Source organism: Suricata suricatta, chromosome 1 (assembly GCF_006229205.1).
Source record: "Suricata suricatta isolate VVHF042 chromosome 1, meerkat_22Aug2017_6uvM2_HiC, whole genome shotgun sequence".
Taxonomy (NCBI): Eukaryota; Metazoa; Chordata; class Mammalia; order Carnivora; family Herpestidae; genus Suricata; species Suricata suricatta.
Genome location: NC_043700.1, coordinates 42,383,958 through 42,401,407, shown reverse-complemented (window position 1 = coordinate 42,401,407; position 17,450 = coordinate 42,383,958). Strand labels below are relative to the sequence as shown.

Genomic DNA, 17,450 nt, shown 5'->3' with positions numbered 1-17,450 from the left:
GTTAATAGTTACAGCCTCTGTTAGGCTGTGGCGGCCTGTGTTACAGAGGTAAGGAGACTGAGCCCTGGGGACCAGGATGGCAGTTCTGGTCTCAGAGCCCTGAGTCGGGTTCCTCGGACCTGCACCCTGTGTGCTAGTGCATCACGTTTCTTGCCTGATCCGCCCTGTTTGTTTTTGTTTCCCGGTGGCCAGAGACATCCAGCAGGAGACCTTCCGGGCCAGTCACGCTCACTGGAGGGGCTTCTCCTTCGTCTACAATCACTACCTGTTCTCAGGCTGCTTCCTAGTGGTCCTGCTCTCCATCCTGCTCTACCTGCTGCGACTCCGGCGCATTCACCGGCGGCCGCCCCGCGGCGCCGCGGCGGCCGCCCTCTGGCTGGAGGAGGGCCTGCCGGCCCAGACGGCCCCCTGAGCTTAGGAGCGGAACTTGAGAGCCCAGACTTTCTGAAGGAAAAGCCATTTTCGCCTCAGGGTTTCTCTTTATTCTCACTCGGCTTTGATTTTCCTTTCCTTTTTTGTTCCTTGAAACAAAAACAAAATTCGTTGTTTGTGAGTTCTGTTGTCCAGAAAGTGTTGCCTTTAGCCATACAGCTTTAAGTGGAGGAAAAGGGAAAATGACTTCGTTTTTGCTGCACAAGATATGGACTAAGGTTTTTGGCTTTTCTTGGAAGGATGTTAAATTTCAAATAGATGCACTTTGCGTGGCAGAGTGTTGGAGGGAACGGCAAAGCTGCTTCCCGTCAGCGGGGGCGGCACTGAGTGTCGTGTTCTCGGGACCAGAACCTGACTGGCGCAAGTCGTAGTCCTCTTTTCGTCCATCTCAAAAGAGGGTGGTATATAGTTTTCACTTATTGTTCAGGTCTGTCACTGTATGTTTTCTTTGTAGGTTTAAAAACTCAAAGCCATTTATACCCAAGACAGACATGCAGGCACCAGAAGGTAACTGATAGTTTTGGAAGATGTGATATGATGACTAGAGCAGTGCGTGTGCATATGCGTGTGTGGTGTGTGTGTGTGTGTGTGTGTGTGTGTGTGAAAGAGAGAGAATGTGTGTTTGTGAGAAATTGTGAGAGTGTGAGAATGTGTATGAGAGTGATAGAAAGTATGAGAATGAGTGTGAGAAAGTGAGAGAATGTGTGAAAGTATGAGTGCGGATGTGGGTGTGAGAAAAGAGAATGTGTGTGTGTGTGTGTGTGTGTGTGTGTGTAGGAGGAGTGTGTGTGAGAGAGGGAATGTGTATGAAAAAGAAATGCTAAGGGAGAAGGATGAGAAAATGCAGTGCTCTTGCTTTAAAAGACACACACACTACAAAATTTACTGTTTCGTTTCTTATTGCCTAGAAAAATCCCCATTACCATTCATTCATTGTCTTTCCCGACCACAGGTAGACTTTCTTGGTCCCACCTTTCACCAGCCTTAGAATATTGTGTCTTTGAGTGAGTTGGAAAATCCCTCAAGTTTCACTGGGTTCGAAGTCTTTAGAACTAGAGCTTGTGCCTCCTGACAGGCACGTCAGCATTTCTTAGTGGTATGTTGTTCCCGGCTTAGTTGTGCCCCAGTTTCTTCCAACTTCAAGTTGGTGTTCCCTCCTTAATTGAAAGAGGCCTCAGTGGTTTTATTTTGGAGATGCCCATACTTACAGGTTCTTTTTATTACAGCCATGACTGAGGCCACGGTGGTAATATCACTGTAAATCCAGACTAAGAGAAGGGTCTGACTTTAATAAGAAATAAGCTCACACTTTGAGAAAACAAATTCGACATTTTAAACAAAAACCTAAAGAGGACAACAGGATTGCTGTATGTGGGATCGGATGTTTTACACCTATTCATTTTGCTTAGAAGCTTTGGGAATTCTCACACCTAGTTTTTGTACGTGAAGTTCTTTTTATGAGTGCGCGTGTGTGCATGCAGGCTGTTTCTTAATGCCAGAACGCTGAAATTCATTTGGTTGGTAGCAAATGTCTATGTGAAGAATCATCAGCTCCTTTTTCAGACATTGTGGATTAGAGAACGGATTTGGATCCTGAAGCCCTTATTTAACTTAGGTGTTTATCTTGTTTATTATTTAAAACATGGCATACTGTATCTTGGTGACTTGAAAAGATTACAAATGTATAAAAGAAATGCAAATTCTCTTACTCTGCTCTTCGCAGTGAATATTTTAACAGTGCAAAAGTTATTGGCAGAATATTGGTCTCGCAGACCTACGGAAGGTTCGAGGAGGCGTGTGCCGGTACAGCCTCTGACGTGTGTGCTCTGGTCTCAAAGAAGACGGAGCTAAATGTCCCCATGAACAGTCCAGCTTCTGAAACGCTGGTCTCCAGCTGTTTAAGTCCCTGGTCCCTGGTAAACCCTGGTCCTTATCAAGACCCAGCCACCCATGCGCAGTGTTTTAGACACCCCAGAAGTAGAGTGAGCTGCGTGCTCAACCTTGAATCCTCTGACGAGTTCTGTAGACCAGGTGGCATCAGTGGGGAAGAGGAAGCATGTTTACATGTTAGCTCTTCTATTGCCAACCACTGGGAGTAGTAAGTGACTTGGAGTATGTGATTTTGCCTTTAAAATCAAGGCAAGGATTAGCCGGCATAGGCCTAGATTGAAATGGGCTTTAATTAATACTTCCTTCCACAAATAGCCACTTTTTAAGTGGAGCGCATGTGCCAATTTGGTCCGGCTCTGCCCTTGGGGGTGGGCATGGGGGGCAGAATCGAGACAATCAGTTCTGCTCTGCGCCTGGTCTAAGGATCCATCTGCAAGGACCTACCTCAGGCTTCAAAAGAAATCCCAAGTCAAGATTCCAAGGCCCGAACAACCTTACACTTTACGCAGTTAAGTGCGCATGTGCCCCTGCCAAAGAACTCCCCAGGGGACGGCTTGGCAAACTATTGGCCATGGGGAAATTCTAGAAGGCACTTGAGCTCAGAATGGTTTTTCTATTTTTAAAAGGTTGTTAAAGGGGAAAAAAAGGGTATGTGTGTCTGTGTGTGAGAATATGTAACAGAGAGTATATGTGACCTGTGGAGCCTATAATACTAAATGTCCCTTTACAGACAGACGTCCCTTAAAGACATTCTCTGACCCCTGTGCAAATAACCCCATTCAGGAAAGCCTACGCACCACGTTCTCTTAGTTCAGGAGGCTGGTTACCGTGTATGGGCACAAAGATGGGCCAGAGGAGTGACCAGCTTTCAGTCCTAAGACATTTGTGCATGTACCAGAATTCCACTGCTTATCCATCCCTCTAGTTTATTTTCAAGATCAGTTTCCCAGTAAGCCAGCAAACATGGCGGTCCCCCACAGGTGCTGTTCAGGAGGGCTCACCATGTTGTGTTGGGAGGTCTGCGTTCTCCGGAGGATCTCATGTGGGTATTTCTGATGCAGGGGGGTAGGGAGAGAGGCAAGTACGGGAGGAGCTTAATTCAGGAGAGGAGTTTGTATCAGTTAAGGGCTGGCCAAGAAGGCAGGGAACTCGGAATACTTAGAATAGAAAGCAAAAGAAATTGGACCGGATGGAACTCACCAGCAGCTTTGCGGAAGAAAAGACCCTGTGCCGAGACTTGCTGGGACTGCTCCAGCAGGAGACGCCCTCCTGTCGTCACCCTGTGCGCTGCTGCTTTCCAGGCCCTCAAGGACGCTCGCCTTTGAAGGCCATCACTGTAACAGTACAAACACACCCATTTGTACTAGTGCTTTTTGCGTACTTTCACCCTGAACTGCTGGCCTTGGGCCGCGCTCCCTGGCCTGGGGGGTTAAGCTGGAGAGGGTGCGTGTGCGCCTGGTCCTGCTGGGCAGCTGGGAAGGTCACTGGGTCACACCTGCGCCCTCCGGTTGGCAAGCTCCAGACGACAGATATTTAAAGTTTAAATATCAGGCCTGCATAGAATAGTCTTCCTTAGAAGAAGCATGTGTAATTTAGCAAGAAACTCAGAAAGGCAAATGTGTTTTCTAAGCTTTAAACAAAAAAAAAATCAGCTTTAGGATTTTGTGTGGTTATATGTGCAATGCAGCAAAACTACCTACATGTGAATTATTTAGTTATTTATGTCTACTTCAGTGTTTTCTTCTTTATGATATTGCTTTTTCGATTCAATAATGAATGACGTGACCAACCGAGGAAAATTCTTTGTTCTGTCACTGAGGTGATATCTTACAGTTAGGATTTACAAAAACTAAGGGAGATCTTTAAATGTTTTTTTTTTTTTAATTTAAATGATGTTTTCCGTTCAAGGTAAGGGTAATTACCGTTGGGGTACTGTGGGATCCGATTGTTTTCCGTATTTGGCAGCCTCATGTTGCCACACTTGCACCCAGATGGTGTTGAGAGCCAATAAGATGAAAGCTCGCCCCTGGCCCGTACACTCTGGTGAGTTTGCTTTCTTAGGACTGAAATAGAGTCTTCTCTGATGTTTGAGTCCTGTCACCTGTTAGAATGCTTAGTTGAGCTTGAATCTCAATTCAGTACAATAAATTGTCTGAGCCTGACTGCACACCCTGCATTTGCTGTATTTACATGAATCTAATGAAGCACACCCAGTCTGTGTTCTGGAGGGAGGGTTCTCTGTGTCTGGCGGCTCACAAATCAACTATTTCACACGGAGAAATATTTACCAAGGTGTAATATCAACCCGTGCATCAGCCATAAAGGCCATTCGGAGACAACTGTTGATAAGGCTATCATTTTAAGATATTAACTACAGGGGCACCTGGGTGGCTCCATCGGTTAGACAATCCCAACTCTTGATCTCAGGGTTGTGAGTTCAAGCCCTGCATGGGCATTTTAAAAAAATAAATAAAATATTAACTGTAAATATAGATTCAAAAACTAAAATTAATGAACTTTAACAAACTTTTAGGTATTTTTCCTTATAAATAGTGAAATCAAATGCTAACCTTATATTACATGATTCTGCAAATAGACCTAAGCTTAAAGGCATGGGCTTAGTTCCAGAGAAATGTAAATCTCCCTATTCATGTTACTAATAAGCATGAGAAACTACAATTCTTTCAACTATCTATAGAGGTTTAGCCTGGGGTGGGGGAACACGAGCCTGAGCCATAACCCAAAAACAGATGATAGAGACAGTGGGGAGAGAAGGGACCAGCTGTTAACCAAAGGAGGAGCTGAGACACGTCCAGAGAGGTGAGGGAGAGCAGAGCCCGGCGGGGGGGGGGGGGGGGGGGGGGGGGGGGGGGGGCGCGTGCGGAAGCACGCTGCTCGGACGGCAGAAAGAATGGGATGGGGATGTTGAACGAGAACCTGCTTAAATCGTTTCTGAGGTAGTGCCGTAAGTACAGGTCTTTGGGCCTGAGAGTAAATAAAATGAGAGTAAATAAAATATTTAAGGCATCTAAAGATGTCTAAATTTTACTCCACTTGATTGAAGAGAAATAAGGACCTGTTTCCAACAGCTGCCCATGTCAGCAGGGCTGAAACACAGCGCTTTGGGATTTTTGTTTATTTGTCATCTGTTTCCATTTGTCCCACGAATCTGGAATGCACTGAAGGCTCTTTTTTTTTCCCCCCGCAATCCTGAAATGCTAATGGTTTGCCCAGAGGGGTTCTGGCACCCACACTGGTCTGGGAGCAGAGACTCCCAACGTCATCTGTGTCAGAGTCAGACTGTCTTCTTACAGAAAGGTCGTCAGAGGACAAAGGAGTGCCCCTTCACCCCAGTCGCCCACATGGCAGGTTCTGCGATTTGCCTGGAGCATGAATGTGAAACCAAACACCTTGTCCGAGAGCCTGATGGCCTCAGCCTGCCATCTGCCTCTTAACCAAAGAAGAGGCGACTGGTTGAGGCATTTCCATCTGTTCTCAACAAGGTATTAGTTCCTCCTGCCCAGCCTGTCCATCCTGTTGCCTCTTTCTATCCATTAAGGTTGACTAAGCCCTGCCTCAGCCGAGACCAGAGCACTTTGGCCACCTATCTTTGCCCTTCACCCTTGATCCTGTTTGGCAGGTGAATTACCTCTGGGCTCCAGACTTCACGGCCACTTAACCGTTTCTGTCAACAGCCTGTCGTGTGTAGGAGACCCAAATGAGAGGTCTAAACAAGAAAACCCAGCCTTCAGAAGGATTTCTGCCCTGCGAAAAATGCTGAAAGCCCCTCACACAACATAATGGGGATAGTCACAAAAGACAGGCATCTTGTCTAAATACATAAACTCAACTGAATGGGAGGAAAAGGAGACACCTTTTTCTCTCCTGAAAAAAGGAGAAGGGGGAAGAGTTAGTGGCCAGGTTATCAGTGCCTTCCTCATTCCTGGTGTGGAACTTACTCTGTCACTGTATTATGATTTCTAGAAAGTACTCAGGTCTGTTGTCACGTGTTTATAATTGGTAGGGTGTTTTTTTTTTAATTAAAAAAATACATTTTGAGAGAGAGAGCACAAACACAAGCGAGAGGGGCAGAGAGAGAGAATCCCAAATGTCAGCGGAGAGCTGGATTCAGGGTTTAATCCCATGAACTGTGAGATCATCACCTGAGCTGCAAACAAGAGCTGGACACTTAACTGACGGAGCCACCAAGCGCCCCTATACTTGGCAGTTTTGACACCACCTTTCACCGTTTTTGGCCTCCGTGGTAATCAGAATTTGAAGTGGGCAATTTTGGAAAGATGAATCATGGTCTTCTTGCCTTTGATTTCACAGCTTCAACTCCAGGAACCACACCCCACACTTTCTCCTTAAATGGCATCTTTCCCACCCTGCACAATCTTTATTACTTAGATCTGAGATTCAATAAGACCGAGACACTTAAGGGTTTTTTAAGTTTATTTATTTTGAGAAGGACAGCATGAGCGAGGAAGGGGCAGAGAGAGAGAGAAGAAGAGAGGATCCCAAGCAGGCTTCTCACTGTCCGCACGGAGCCCCATGCAGAGCTTGATCCCATGAACAGGGAGATCATGACTTGAGCTGAAATCAAGAGTCAGACGCTTAACAGACAGCCAACCAGGCGCCCCAAGACAATTAAATGTTTAATGGGTTTCTACATAGCCTTGTTAAAGTTGTTTTATTTTAGTTTGTTTATTTTATTTCAAATTCTGATTACCACGGAGGCCAAAAAGGGTGAAAGGTGGTGTCAAAACTGCCAAGTATAGGGGCGCTTGGTGGCTCAGTCAGTTAAGCGTCCAGCTCTTGACCACAAGAGAATTTTCTGGAACTTCCTGGCCATTCTCCATTCTGTTCAAATAACATGTTCAAATTACCTTCCACCTTGTGTGGCCCTGTGGTCCGTCAGTGTGTCTGTTCCACCCTGACGACCCTCCTTGCACATGGATCATGAAACTTCATGTATTTGTGTATTTCGAACTAATCCAATGAAAAATACTTTGTGGCATATAGTTCTTCCTTAATATTTGTTCCAATCAAAATCTGGTTTCTTTGTCATGTCACCACTCTTAGTTTCTATGGTTTGTGAAGCAAATCTTTTTGCAAAGCTTTTGTTCTCAGTCTTTTTCTTTTTTCAGGATGGCGGAGCTCTGTGCGGTTTCAACACCACAAGCAGCGTGATGTGCAGGGTGAAATGGACAGATTCCACATCCTCCCTCCCACCATGAAGTTTGCTAAGGGAGTGTTGCATTTTACAGCTATGTTTAGCAAAACTTAGGAAAATCAAATTTACTTCAAATGGCTTCTTTTCTTCTTAACCCATTCAGCCCTGAAGGAGAGGAAAAAGAAACCCCAGAATCAGGTAGATGTTTCCCAAAGCCCAGCATAGAGGAAGGTAATTTATATTGATCTTATTCTGAGCATAACTTCAAGAACATTTTTACTCTAAATTATTCCTAAAAGCCAGGTCACCTTTTTACCACCCGCCCCTTGCAGAGCACCAATTGTAAGGGAGAAAGGATAGATTTAGGAACATCAGAAGTAAGGATTTCTGTTCAGCCATCATAGTCAAAGCTAACAGATGGCAGACTGAGAAGGTATTTTGAGTGACTAAAATTGACAAGGGATTAATATATATTTACAAGATTTCTTGCAAATGAACAAGAAAAAGGAAGTCAGAAGAGCAATCTGCTGTGGGTCTCAATGGAACCTTCCTAACAGAAAGGCAGCTGGAATGGTTAGCAAGTGATCAACAAAGGAGCCAGAGAAAATCAAATGAAAATAAAGAGCCCTTCAAATGCCGAACTTTCAGTGTCGGCAGCCATGTGGGAACTGTGACTTAGGTATTGCTGGTGGAGCAGGATTCTTGCACAGAGAGTCGTGACATACGAGGCTTTTCTTTCCAGGAAGCAACTTTATTCCAGCCGGCATCACTCAGTTGGGTTCATACCCAAAGAACTGAGCCCTGAACACCACGTGGCGTGGGTTTTTTTTTTTTTTTAATATTTTTTACTTCTTTGTCTCCCATATGTGGTAACACACAAACACTCAATCTGATTAAAGTGGCCTCATGTTACAAGATCCTGAGGGATGCTGTCATGTACACGAATCGCAAGGTTGCCTTGAGGTGTTCTTTTTTGTTTCCTTCCTTAGGGAGGGGACCCACCACACTGGTAGTGGGGTAAACCACTGCAGGTGCTCTAGAAAGCGAGCTGGAGGCTCTCCAACATCGACTATGTTCATGTCCAAGTGCCAGTGCCCCCACATGAAATTTTTACCTGGGGCCACGAGGGAGCTACAAATGGATGCTGTCAGCAGTGTCACTCAAGTTTCTGTTGTTGGAGGCAGACAAGGGCTTGGATAAGTGAAAGCAGCAGGTGCCTACTATGGAATTTTGTGCAGTGTTAATGAAGTAGGGGCACCTGGGTGACTCAGTCCGTTAAGCTTCTGACTCTTGTTTTCAAATCAGGTCATGATCTCAGGGTTGTGGGATCGAGTCCCACACTGAGTCAAGAATTGGATGCTCAGCATGGCACCTGCTTGGGATTCTCTTTCTCCCGCTTCCTCTCCCCCTCTATGGCTTACACTCTCTCTTTCTAAAAAAGTAAGCAATGAAACAGAGGTAAGTACAGCACCATGGATGGATCATGAAAACAGTGTTGAGCACTTAAATGAAATTTGTAGCATAATGCCATTAATGTAACTTTGGCACTGTGTCGCGAGGGGTCGCGAGGGTACACTTATTGTCACCATGCAACATTGGCATGGATGTTGTGAGGACACAGAATGGAAGGAGGACAAAGAATAAAACCGGTCTCGGTTTTAGCCTGACCAACCACACCTATTTGCCAGGTCGTTCCTGGTTTTCGTACTGAGAGCCACACATGCCAGTAAAGCCTCAGATCAGGGCCAGCACGCATGGCCGGGTCCCCCAGCCCCACTCTGTCCTTCAACATGGCAGCCTGAAAACAGCGTCATCCAGATGAAGACTTGTTCCACGGAATCCAACCAGTTAGCTCTCCATTTCACTGGGAAGAACCAAAATTTTTATAATGGCCTCTAAGCTGCATGGTATGCTTGCCCCAACCCCACACCTCCCTGACCACTGTAAGTTCTCTCTCCCCCACTCTGCTCCAGCCTCACTGGCTGCCCCGTGAAGGCCCACCTGGCCACCTACTTAAAACTGATACTTCTTCCCTCCCCAGCACTTCCCAGCCTCCTTACCCTGCTTGCATTTCCCCCATGGTACCACCTTCTAGCATACTCTGCATTCATTATATGCGTTGTGAATCTCTCCACTAGAGTGTAATCCACAGGGACAGGGTTTTTGTGCTCATTTTGGCGTCATATCCCTGGTGCCTAGCACAGGGTCTGATACACAGTAAAGGCTCAATCAATATTTGTGGAACGAAAGAAAAAAGATCCTTGCAGGAAGGGGCATCTGTGGGCTGAGAACTGAGGAGTATGCTGAACTCCACCTTCTGCCCCCAGGGCGTGGGGCAGGCAGCAGGGCTCAGACCCCTTCCTTTATGGGAGGGAAAGAATGTGCTTCCTGTACAGAATCCTCCTGACAGCATAATAATGGTCTATGATGTGTCGGGCAGGCTGTTTAAACACTTTATTAGTTTACATAATCCAGAAGGCAACCTCATGAGGAGGTGCGTTTATTATTCTCATTCTGTAGGTGGAGGAACAGACAGGGAGAGGTTACATAACTTGCCCATGGCTACCCAGCTTGTAACTGGAGGGACTGGGATGTGAAATCTGGGACCGGCTCCTGTCTAGAGTTCCACTGGCCAGCACAGCAGCCACTCACCACGTGAAATGTGGCCGGGCTTCATTGAGAAGGGGCTGTACATGCAAAATATACATGAGATTTCAAAGACTTAGCACAAGAAAATAAAGTAAAAGGTCTCAATTTGTTTTTATGGGTTACATAAGACATAATAGTTTGGCTATATTGAGTTAAATAAAATATTAGATTAATGCCACTTATTTTTACTTTTTTAATAGGGATGCTAGAAACTTAAATTGGACCAGCAGCATCGGAATCACAGAGGCCCAATAGACGTGCCAAATCTCAGGGCTGGACTCAGACCTCCAAAACCAGATTCTTCATTTGACAAGGTCTCCGAGTCATTGGTGACGCACGTTGAAGGTTGAGAAGTGCTTCTCTAGACCATGAGTCAGCACAATTTCTCACCAAAAGGCCAGACAGTAAATACTTGAGCTTCGCAGACCATAGGACTTCTGTCCTGTGTCTTCACTCTGCTTTTGTAGTAGGAAATGTGTCACAGACCATACGTAAATGAATAGGTGTGGATTTGCTCCAGTATTGTTTTTTTTCTTTACAAAAAGGCAGTGGCAGGCCAATTCCTCCCCATGGGCTCTAGTTTTCCAGCCCCTACTCTAGACCCTATGCTGTGCTGGGGCTAATATTAAATACATCCTGCCCCCAAGATCCCATTCTCTGCCTTTCATTTCCTTCCAGACTCTGCTTGAGAGTTACAGCCCCTGATTCCTGCTTCCTACCAGATATTACTTAAGTGTCCCACAGAATCCTGAAACTCCTGTCCGAATATGAACCCCTGCTCCTTTGTACCTCCTCTCTCTATGCACCACCTGGTAACTCAGACCAGAAACCTGGAAACATTCTACATGATTGTCTCCATCTAATCAGTCACCAATCAAGTATCAGATCCACCATTTTTCTTGCATAGAAGTTTCCAGTGCAACCTCAGTCATCCCATCTGGATTGTTTCCCTCTGGAGCTGATGAGGGGCCTGAGCGGCAGGCCTGGGGCATTCCCTGACCAGAGACGGAGTCTGCCTGCTGACCAGCTGCAGAAAGACATGTCGCCCCCTGGTGGCTGCTCTAACTCCCGCGCTCTCTCTGTGAGACCCTGGACTTCCCCACTGAAGAAGCCTTGTATCCTTTACAACAAAATTCCCCAAAAGTACTGATTTTACAAGTGAAAAGCCAGAAATGTGTGAATTGTACAAAGTGATAGAGATAATAAATATGAAGCTTTCCAGGCTCTTGCTTTCACTCCACTGTGAGGAGGGAACCAAAAGAAATGTGATCATGTGACCACGTAGTTCCTGAGCTCCCGGGGATAACGCTGGGAGTTTTCTTTTTTTGTTTTTCTTTTTAAACTTGAGAAAGAGCACGAGCAGGGCAGAAAGGTTGAGGGAGAAAGAGAGAGAAAGAGAGCGAGAGTTTCTTAAGCAGACTCCACACTCCATGCGAAGCCAAATGCAGGGCTCAATCTCATGACCTTGGGTTCATAACCCTGAGCTGAAATCAAAAGTGAGATGCCGAACCGCCAGAGCCACCCAGGCGCACCCACACTGCGTGATTTCACTGCTTGCTCACCAGAGCGGAGGCTGGTCTGAGAAGATCTGGAGAGCTGAGGCTAAGCATGGCAGAGTCACCTTTCACTCTCACACAAACGAGCCCTAACCTGGTGGTGAGGTGTGAGGTGGTGAGGCCAGCAAGAAATTCACTTCAGATCAACACACTGGAATAGCAGCCACATTGGAGTCCAGCAGTGGCCCCAACAAATTACCACAAATTCAGGTGGCTTCAAACAACAGAAATTTTTTCTCATGGTTCTGGAGGCAGGAAGTGCAAGGTGCTCACAGGGCTGTGCTCCCCCCCCCCCCCTAGGCTCTGGAGAATGGCCTTCTCCCTAGCTTCCGGGTGGTTGCCCACACCCCCTGGCACCCTTGGCTGTGTCAGACATCACTCCAGCCTGCCTCCGTCTTCACATGGCCTTCTCTGGGTCTCTTCTGTGTCTTCAGATCTCTCCTTAGAAGGACACTTATCATTGGATTTTAGGGCCCACTCTAATCCAATACAATCTCATTTTAGTCCATCACATCCTCCACAACCTGATTTTCAAACAAGGTCATGTTCACAGGTCCTGGTGTCAGGACTTCATATGTTTTCAGTGGACAGAACTCAACCCACAACAGCAGGGGATCATTTATTAAGCATTGTCTAGAAAGAAATGTTTCTTGAGATGACATGGTTCATTGGACTCCTCAGAAATGTAGGGAAGCCAGTGTGAGAAATGGGCAAATTCACTATTGCAGTAGATTTTAACACACTTTTCCTAGTTATTAATAGATCAAGAAGCAAAAATCAGTTTACTACACTTGAATAACATACCAAGCAAACAGTAACTGAATATGTATAGAGCACACACATTTTAAGCACAGGTAGAACATTTTAAAATTTAAGCCTAAAAGGGGCACCTGGGTGGCTCAGTCTGCCCAGGTTAAGCATCTGACTCTTGGTTTTGCGTCATGGTTCATGAGTTCAAGCCCTGTGTCAGGCTCTATGCTGACAGCTTGGAGCCTGCTTGGGATTCTCTCCCTACCCACCCCCTTCCCCCACTCACTCTGTCTCACAAAATAGGTTTAAAAAAACTTTAAAAAATTATAATTTAAGCCCAACAAAGTTTGCGCAATTCATTTCATACTGACCATATTTTCTGACCACAATATCATTATATCAAATTAATAACAAGAGATAATTTTTAAGCTCTTACTATTTGAAAAATTAAAACACAGGGACACCTGGGTGGCTCAGTCTGTTGGGTGTCTGACTCTTGATTTTGGCCAAGATCATGATCTCACAGTTCGTGAGTTTGAGCCCCAACTTGGGCTCTGCATTAAGAACACAGAGCCTGCTTGGGATTCTCTCTCTCCCTCTCTCTCTGACTCTATTCTGCATGCATGCTCTCAGTCATTCAAAACAAATTTAAAAAAATTAAAACACATTTCTAAGCAACTTGTATGCTAAAGAAGAAACCATATGGGAATTAGGGAATAATTAGAACTGACCATTGATGAAATACCACATCTGAAAACATCCTGGGTGCAGCTAATGTGCTTAAGAAGAACATTCATGTGTTTAAAATGTACATATTAGAAAAACATAAGTGGTAAAATTTAATTAACTAAATAGGAAAAGAGGATAACAATGAAAAAATATAATAAAGCATAAAAATAGATGATCAGCAAAGCCAAAAGTTTTTGCTTTGAAAACACTGATAAGATGAATAAAACTTTAGCAAAATTGTTCATGAAAAAAAGAGAAAGGACAAATAATTTTACAAATAGAAGATATAACTGTAAATAAAGCAGATATTTAAAAGGGAAGAGAAAATTATGAGTATATTAATGCCACTTAGTTTTGAAACTTGGATAAAATGAACAAAATTCCATACAATTATAACTTTTCCAAAGCTTATTCAAGAAGAAATATGGAACATGAATAGTCCTACATATAGAAAAGAATGGGTTAGTAATCTAAAATCTTCTCATTGGGCTAGGTAGTTTTATAGGAAAATTCTACCAATATTTAAAGAACAGATAATTCCCATCTTATACAAATTCTTCCAGATAATATGAACTAGAGGAAACACTCCCCAACTCCTTTCATGAGGCTAGTCTAATACTAAAACTAGAAAAAGACAGTAGGAAAAGGAAACACGAAGAGATGTATTTCTGTAACTGAACACCTTCATTAATGACAAAGACCATATGATCACGTCAGTAGATACAGGAAATGTATGTGACAATATTCAACATACCCATGATAATAAAAATCTACAGACAAGGAACAGAAGGGAGCTCCCACCCCGATAAAGGTTATGCACCATGGCCTGCGGCCAGCCTGATTTGTCGTGGTGAAAAGTTACACATTCTCTGTACAGTCAGAGACAAAACTAGAACGCCCACTACAACCACCTCTATTCAGCCTCTTACTGAATGACCAAGCCTGTGCGTGAGGCCAAGGAAAACAAAATTATAAGAACTGGAAAGGAAGAGATAAAAGCATCATTTTTCACAAATAATAGGCTTTCCTACATGGATTCTAATGAAAGCATGTTCATTTATTAGGATTAGTAAGAAAGCCAGCAAGTTTTTCTGATCTGTAGTCCAACACGTTATCCATTGCGCCACTCGCCCATCCCTACCAGCAAGTTTTTAAAGTCAAAAGAGCAATTGAATTTCTATACATGGACAACATAATTAGAAAAGTAACTTGAAAAATGCCCCTTTTAATAGCAATAAAAATATGAACTGCTTAGAATAAATCTAGCAAAAGACAAGCACGACCTTTAATGGACAAAATCATACAATTTTAATGAGAAACTGTAAGGAAGATCAAAAATGGAAAAATATGCCATATTTATTGGCAAAGATGTTTAAGATATAGATTATAAGAAATCGATTCTCCCCAGACTGATCTATGGGTTCAATGTAATTCCACTCAAAATTCTCAGAGAGTTCTAAATAGAAAAGCTGATTCTAAAATTTATATGCAGGAACAAATGGTCAAGAACAGCCAAAACAGGGGCGCCTGGGTGGCTCCGTCGGTTGAGCATCTGACTCTTGATTTCTGCTCAGGTGATGATCCGAAGGTCGTGGGATTGAGCCCCACTCTGAGCGTGGAGTATGCTTAAGATTCTCCCTCCTTCTTCCTCTGCCCCTCCCCTGCTCATGCTCTCTCTCTCTGAAATAAAAATAATAAAGAAAAAAGAATAGCAAAACACTTTTTAAAAAAGCAAAAGTAAGACTTAAATTTTAATGTTACCACTTGTTATATTCTGCTAACCTTTAGGAGAGTGTGGTGGTGGTACTGTGCTCCATCCAGGGCTCATTTTAGCTTTTTCGTCCCGTGGCTGTGACCACTTGGCAGGTGGGGATGTCTTCTGGTTCAGTGTCACTCTAAGGAGATCACTGACCCTGGAACACAGCTGGTTAACATGCCTACATTTGAACACATCCAGCAGGATGCACAAATTAAGACAATGAGTTAGGTTAAGTGATTGTTTTTTTTCTCATCAGATTGCCAAACATTCAGAACTGGGTACCCTCCAGTTCTGGGAGGGAATGCAGACCGGGCAGGTGCTCTGCGCGCACTGCTCCCCTGTGCGAATACGGACTGCTGCAGTCTTTAGCACAAGTGAGCTGATGGCATCAATTAAAAATTAAAATAATCCTAGATCAGCCCACTCCAGAAGTCTATACTACAGAAATAAAAACATGTGTGTCTATTGCAGGATATATAGCTGACATTCATGAGCTTTCATAATGTAGTCAGGCATGGTTCTACACTCCTCTTTATGTGCATAAACTTATTCAATCCCTGCAACAATCCCACAAAGCAAGAGTTATTACTACCCCCATATTCCACATAAGGAAAGGAAACTTAAGTCTAGCAGCTTGGTAAAGCACATAGCTAGAGGGAAGCTGGGATTCCAACCTAGGCAATCTGTCTCCGTGGCAAACATTGCTAAGTACAGAATTGCTTGTAATCACAAAAATTGGAATCATCTGAATGCTCATCCACAGTGGAATGAATGGCTGAATAAATTATGAAACCTACATGCTACAAAATATACAGTTATTAAAAGAAATGAGTTAGGTCTAAATAATACACTTAACAAAAATCATTTGCATTTCTATAAAATGCAATAATGAAGCAGCAGAAAGAGAAATCAAGGATTCAGTCCCATTTACAATTGCACCAAAACCCTTAAAATACCTAGCAATAAACCTAACTAAAGATGGGTACCAAAAATCTATACACTGAAAACTATAGAAAGTTTATGAAAGAAATTGAAGAAGATACACACAAAAAAAATGGAAAGACATTCCATCTTTATGGATTGGAAGAACAAATATTGTTAAAATGTCAGTACTACCCAAAGCAATCTACACATTCAGTTAAATCCCTACCTATCAAAATAACAACAGCATTCTTCACAGAGCTAGAATAATCGATTCTTTTTTAAATTTTCTTAATGTTTTATTTACCTTTGAGAGAGAGAGAGAGAGAGAGAGAGAGAGAGAGAGCGAGCACGAGTGGGGGAGGGGAAGAGAGGGAGAGGGAGATACAGAATCCAAAGCAGGCTTCAGACTCTGAGCTCTCAGCACAGAGCCTGATGTGGGGCCCAAACCCACAGACCATGCGATCATGACCTGAACCAAAGTCAGACATTTATCTGATCGAGCCACCCAGGTACCTCCAGAACAAACACTTCTAAAATTTGTATAGAACCAGGAAGGACCCCAAATAGTCAAAGTGATGTTGAAGAAGAAAACCAAAGCTGGAGGCATCACAAATCCAAACTTCAAAATGTAATCATCAAGGCATTATAATACTGGCACAAAACAGACACACAGATCAATGGAACAGAATATAGAACCCAGAAATAGACCCACAAGGGTATGGCCGACTAGCCTTTGACAAAGGAAAAAATATCCAATGGAAAAAAGACAGTCTCCTCAGCAAATAGTATTTGGAAAACTGGACAGTGACATGCAGAAGAATGAACTGGGAGTATTTTCTTACACCATACACAAAAATAATCTTAAAATAGAGAAAAGACCTGAACACAAGACAGGAAGCCATCAAAATCCTAAAGGAAAAAGCAACAACTTCTTTGACCTCAGCTGCAGCAACTTCTTACTTGACATGTCTCTGGAAGCAAGGAACTCAAAAGTAAAAATGAACTATTGGGACCTGATCAAGATAAAAAAAAAAAAAAAACTCTGAACAATGAAGGAAACAATCAACAAAACTAAAAGGCAACTGACAGAATGGGAGAGGATATTTGCAAATGACATGTCAGATAAAGCATTAGTATCCAAAATCTATAAAGAACTTATCAAACTTAACACCCCCCCCCCAAAAAACAAATAATCCAGTGAAGAAATGGGCTAAAGACATGAAGAGATACTTTTCCAAAGAAGACATCTAGATGGTTAATAGACACATGAAAAAATGCTCAGCATCACTCATCATCAGGGAAATGCAAATCAAAACCATAAGATACCACCTCACACCTGTCAGAGTGTTTAAAATTAACAACTCAGGCAATAACAGATGTTGGTGAGGATGTGGAGAGAGAGTATCTCTTGCACTCTGGTGGGAATGCAGACTGGGGCAGCCGCTCTGGAAAATAGTATGGAGGTTCCTCAAAAAATTAAAAATAAAACTACCCTGTGACCCAGCAATTTTACTACTAGGTATTTATCCAAAGGATACAGGAGTGCTGATTAGACGGGACACATGCCCCCCCCCAATGTTTATAG

At 43.6% G+C, this 17,450-nt stretch overlaps 1 protein-coding gene across 4 annotated transcripts in view; it reads left to right on the top strand.

The window, feature by feature from the left end:
- The window catches only part of ENTPD4 (ectonucleoside triphosphate diphosphohydrolase 4), a 48,374-nt gene extending 37,002 nt beyond the window's left edge, over window positions 1-11,372 (top strand). For 2 of the 4 annotated variants that reach the window (XM_029937777.1, XM_029937776.1), the window contains exon 13: window positions 193-4,489. In XM_029937777.1, coding sequence (XP_029793637.1) covers window positions 193-412 — 220 coding nt within the window. In that variant the 3' untranslated portion in view covers window positions 413-4,489. Of the gene's footprint in view, window positions 1-192; window positions 4,490-7,472; window positions 8,253-10,347 lie in introns of those variants that run through there. The other 2 variants (XM_029937784.1, XM_029937793.1) reach the window with 2 other exon arrangements.
- Window positions 11,373-17,450: the final 6,078 nt, after the last annotated feature.